The sequence below is a fragment of the Triticum aestivum genome, chromosome 6B, assembly GCF_018294505.1.
Source record: "Triticum aestivum cultivar Chinese Spring chromosome 6B, IWGSC CS RefSeq v2.1, whole genome shotgun sequence".
NCBI classification, from domain to species: Eukaryota; Viridiplantae; Streptophyta; class Magnoliopsida; order Poales; family Poaceae; genus Triticum; species Triticum aestivum.
In genome coordinates, this window is record NC_057810.1 from 4,434,800 (window position 1) to 4,439,337 (window position 4,538).

Sequence of the window (4,538 nt, forward strand, 5' to 3'; positions counted from 1 at the left end):
GGCGGCAGTGACGAATGTGGTACTCCGGCAGTGATGTTGCATGGGCTGTGGCGCTAACCCTCTTCTTGGTAGCGCAGGGAGGGACAGTAGTACACCCTAGAAGGGCTGCTCTGCACCAAGGTAGGGGATTAGGGCAATGGTCGCCGGCGAGGCTGTCCGCACCTAGGGGCAGCGAAAGGGAAATTACAATAGATACTTTCTCTACACAGTGAAGAGCAGCTCCTTCCACCATCAATTTACCCAGTATTACGAGTGCAAGAGAATCAGCTCCTATCTATGATGAACACAAAGGTATAAGTCATTTACATGTTCCATAGACAAAGTAATAACCCTCTAAATTAAACCAGTGCTTTTCATTAATGGAACTTCGAAAATACATTTATCCGGGTTTGTTTGTTCAGGTAGAGCCAGCCTTAAATCAAGTCTGTACATAAATGAAATATGTTTAATTGATACACCATTGAACTTTATTGCTTTGCTGAAGCAAGTGCATGTTGCTTTCTCAAAGAGCTGGCAACAATTGAATGTTTTTTGAATTCGCAAGGATCTTGTCTTCGGAAATGGTAGAACTTGCACTTTGTACGCTCATATTGTGTGCTGAGTCGTCACTGGAACAAGACATAAATGTGTAGGTCAAGTTATTAAAAATATCACTTTGCTTAAACTAAATAAAGGAACATGAATATGTGGAGAAATATCTTACAGTAGTCCATGGAAGTTTTGCTTAGGTGGCATGTCCAGTTCATCCAAGGTTCTTTCAAACATTTCTAGAACTTTGGTACTACTTGTATGCACCACAAGCCAATGAAGGTCATCCTTTTTGCTATTTCCTCAATTTCACTTGTGACTTCACATGCTCGCAGTCCATCATCTTGAGAAAAGTGGTCATAAATCCAATCTGGAAAATATTCTTCGCTCGATTTTTCAGCCACCTATTTCACATTTTTCCTGCCCCCAACCATCTCTAACAACATCATTCCATAACTATAAACATCTGACTTGGTTGAAACAACTCCAAATGTCCGAGAGTGAACTTCTGGAGCAATGAACCCAATTGTTCCTCTAGCACCTGTCATTGATAGCTTGCTCTCCTTTGCATGACACAATTTAGCTAGACCGAAATCAGCAATCTTTGGGCAAAAATCCCTGTCTAGAAGGATATTGTGAGGCTTGATATCAAAATGAACGATCCGTGTATTACAACTATGGTGCAAGTATTCTAGGCCACGAGCAATCCCGATTGCTATAGCATACAGCCTCTCCCATCCTAAAATTTCTTTGTGGTTCTCTGAGTAAATATACCTATCCAAGGAACCATTAGGCATGTACTCATATATAAGAGCTCGTTTTGATCCCTCCAAACAAAACCCAAATAAGCTAACAATATTAACATGAGAGGTTCTCCCAATGCTCATAACCTCATTCACAAACTCATCCCCATTTCCTTTGCAGTCATGCAAGAATTTCACAGCAACCAGTCGATCATCATGTAGTCTTCCTTTGAAAACCACACCATAACCACCCTTTCCAAGCTCATGATTGCGAGAAGATGTTATCTTCATTACCTCTGAGTACGTGTACCTTTTGGGGGCTAGTGATCCATATGATAATATCATGACCTCGTAATTCCTTTCAGTGCCGCTGCTAGTCCTTTTGCTGCGAGACCATAGTCTTTTCCCCTTGGGATGCCTCATCATCACACAAATGCATGGAAAGAGCAAGGTTGAAACCGCTGATGAAACTGTCATTGAAGCAGATGTTAATCACTTATGTATATCACAAGTCATTATATGGACAGTTAAATTTGTAACACCATCAGTAGTTTCAAACTTGTAAGTTGTCCTTCTGAAAGAGTACGAGGTGAAAAACGTAGGAACAAGGTAAACGCCATAGATTTGCTCGAAATTGATCAGTGTTGTATCATGCCCGAATAGAGAGTTGCTTGTCTTAATTTTAATTTTAGAAATAAAGTTCAATGCTTATTGGCAAGATAAGTTTATGAAACTAGTAACATAGAAAAATATAATCCCTGATTAAGCAATCACATTTAAATGATCACATAAGAAAATATTGTGAAAGTTTATCATACCTATTAGTATGAGTATCCTTTTGCTAATCACCTTGATACCTGAAATATCACATAATATTTAGTTCAAAAGCAACATGTCCATGGTAGTACGATATTGGTTGGTTTCTTAAAAGGAAGCACGCGCATGCCTCCTCCCACCCCACCCCACCCCGCCCCACACACACAGCATATTTTAATCTTAAACATCTGCCGACGAAATATACAAAAAAAAAGGGATACATCACAAGGTAGTGAAGTGCCTGAATTACATGTCTATCTTTGTTTTGATACATTAATTAATATGAGATATTGGCCTGTTTAGATTTCATTTCTAGATGATTGTGGAACAGTGATGTATTTGATTTTATTGGACTGTACGCATTATCATGAAAGTTTTGGAAGCCCTGTTAATCTACGCCACTAGTATTGTGTCACGCAGTCTAACAACTGCTGCACCCGTCGACAGTCAAAGTGTCATTGTCGCCGGCTTATCAATTCTTTCTGGTGACCGCAGAATCTTGATTGGTAGATATATATTTGTGTGGAGTGCACAGATCGGAAGGACCATGCCATTACCCCACTAGCAATGACCGACTGTGACAGGTCAAACCTCTCTTTTTCTAGGAATAATGCATACCTCACTAGTCATTTTGTGCTTCAAAATATCTGACTAGTCATTTTAATTAGATGTACTTCATATTTTTGTTTCAAACCAAATCTATATGCTCAAGCTTGTTTGAACTGGGACTCGGACCGCAATGGCAAGCGATTTCGACCATCTAGACTAAGTGAGAAAAAAAAATGTTTTGTTCATGCATTTGATCCTAGTATATATGCATCTAGCACACGGCGCCCAGTAGCTGCTCAGAAAAGTATTTTATGGTTGTGTGTATCATGTGATGCATAGGCCGGGGTAATCCCCTTTTTAGAAGAAAAAAATGACGACAGAGTGAGCTCACCACTACCAGCAGGCGGCTGCCGCCATGTCAGGAGGAAGCCATTGGTGATTAGCCCCTCATAATCACTTGCGTTCGCCTCGCCGGATGCTGCCAGTACCGGAAGGAAGATAGCATTGCATCCCTCTAAAGCATAGCCGCCGTCCCTCTCACTGTAATGCCCTCCTGTGCGGACAAAGGTGTTGTTGCGGCATACCGTCTCCACAAGCCCTGCTCGCCTTACGATATCCAACGGTGGCGCCTTGGTGCAGTTGTAGAAGATGATGTTCTGATTCATGTTGCTAATCGAGAACGGATGCCCGATTTTGGAGGAGGTATTTGTCACCGGTACATGGCAGCCTTCATGGCTTGAACTTTCGAAGTCTCCTAGCTTGTGGACATCGGCGACGAGCAAGGAACCGTCGCTGTAGAATATGTTGAGGATCTGTAGCCCGAACCCGTGCTCATAGTACCAAAGGTACGGGGTGCCGTTGGTGTAGTGGACCTGGAAACCAAGTTGAGCGCACCTGTTCTCCTCCAACACCGAGACGAGCCCGAACGGAGAAGAAATGGTCAGGTTGCCGCATCGCTCGGGCGAGCAGCCTTCTTGTGCTTGCGCGCCAGGTTTAATGGCTGCGATACAAGAGAGAGATATGCACAGAAGCAGCAATAGGCGGCTGCAGGTTGGGGACATCGGAAAGATAGGAGTTCTGGTGAAGTGGCGACTGGCGACCTATTGCGTGGATGGTACCAATACAAATAAATGGAGGTGAGGAGGAGGGCACGTCGGTAGAATGTGTCCATACAGGGAGTTGTCAAGGGAACCTTTGCCCTCACCACATGTGAGTGAGTGGTTACCAAGGTTTTGGATTCTGAAGGGAAAAAAATCTCATGAGGCACCGAGATTTCTGGTTACCGTGGTAACCCGAATATATTGGACAAATATTTTTGAATGAATTTTGATTTCAAACAAAACTCAATTAACATTCAGTCAAATTCAAAACTTCAGATTTTTTGTTGTTGGGTAAGACGATTTCTCATGGGGTACCGAGATTCATGGTTACGGGGCGGCAACCAAATTTTCAGCTCGGTAACCAAATCCAAGGTGGTTACAACGACAAGAAACAGCACACTGAGGAGTAATGGAAATGTGCAAAGTCACTTTTGCTTCGGTAGACCCCCTTAAACACATGGATGGTCCAGATTATCCGATACCTCTTCGTTAGTAAGGACAGGATGGTCGTATTGATAAAAGTAACCCGCACGCGCCGTACGTATACGTATTCTTACGTCCGTGCCGCCGCGAGGCGGTTTTTTTCCATCCGCGGTAGGTAGTTCGATTCCTCTTCCTTAGCTGCGCTTTAGCAAATGTGAGATAGCCACTATGGCCGGCGTGCACATTACGCAACATTTTAGGTGTTTTGTCTTTCATTGCGGGGCAGCCGTGATATTTTTTTAATTTCCGTCTGCACTGTGGCCACGATATTTGTGTTGCGTGCCACACGTGATGGTTCAACACGACCGGACAACAATCA

General features: G+C 43.1%; 1 protein-coding gene across 2 annotated transcripts in view; it reads right to left on the reverse strand.

Moving 5' to 3' along the window:
- Positions 1 to 329: 329 nt before the first annotated feature.
- LOC123133048 (PR5-like receptor kinase) overlaps positions 330 to 4,538 on the reverse strand; it is an 8,508-nt gene continuing 4,299 nt past the window's right edge. The window contains exons 1-4 of one of the 2 annotated variants that reach the window (XR_006465142.1): positions 3,028 to 3,781; positions 2,090 to 2,128; positions 704 to 1,741; positions 330 to 608 (exon numbers count right to left, since the gene is read on the reverse strand). Coding sequence is in view for 1 of the 2 variants with exons in the window: in XM_044552594.1 (XP_044408529.1) it covers positions 933 to 1,741; positions 2,090 to 2,128 (848 nt within the window). In the remaining variant the exon portion in view is untranslated. Of the gene's footprint in view, positions 609 to 703; positions 1,742 to 2,089; positions 2,129 to 3,027; positions 3,782 to 4,538 lie in introns of those variants that run through there. The other variant, XM_044552594.1, reaches the window with a different exon arrangement.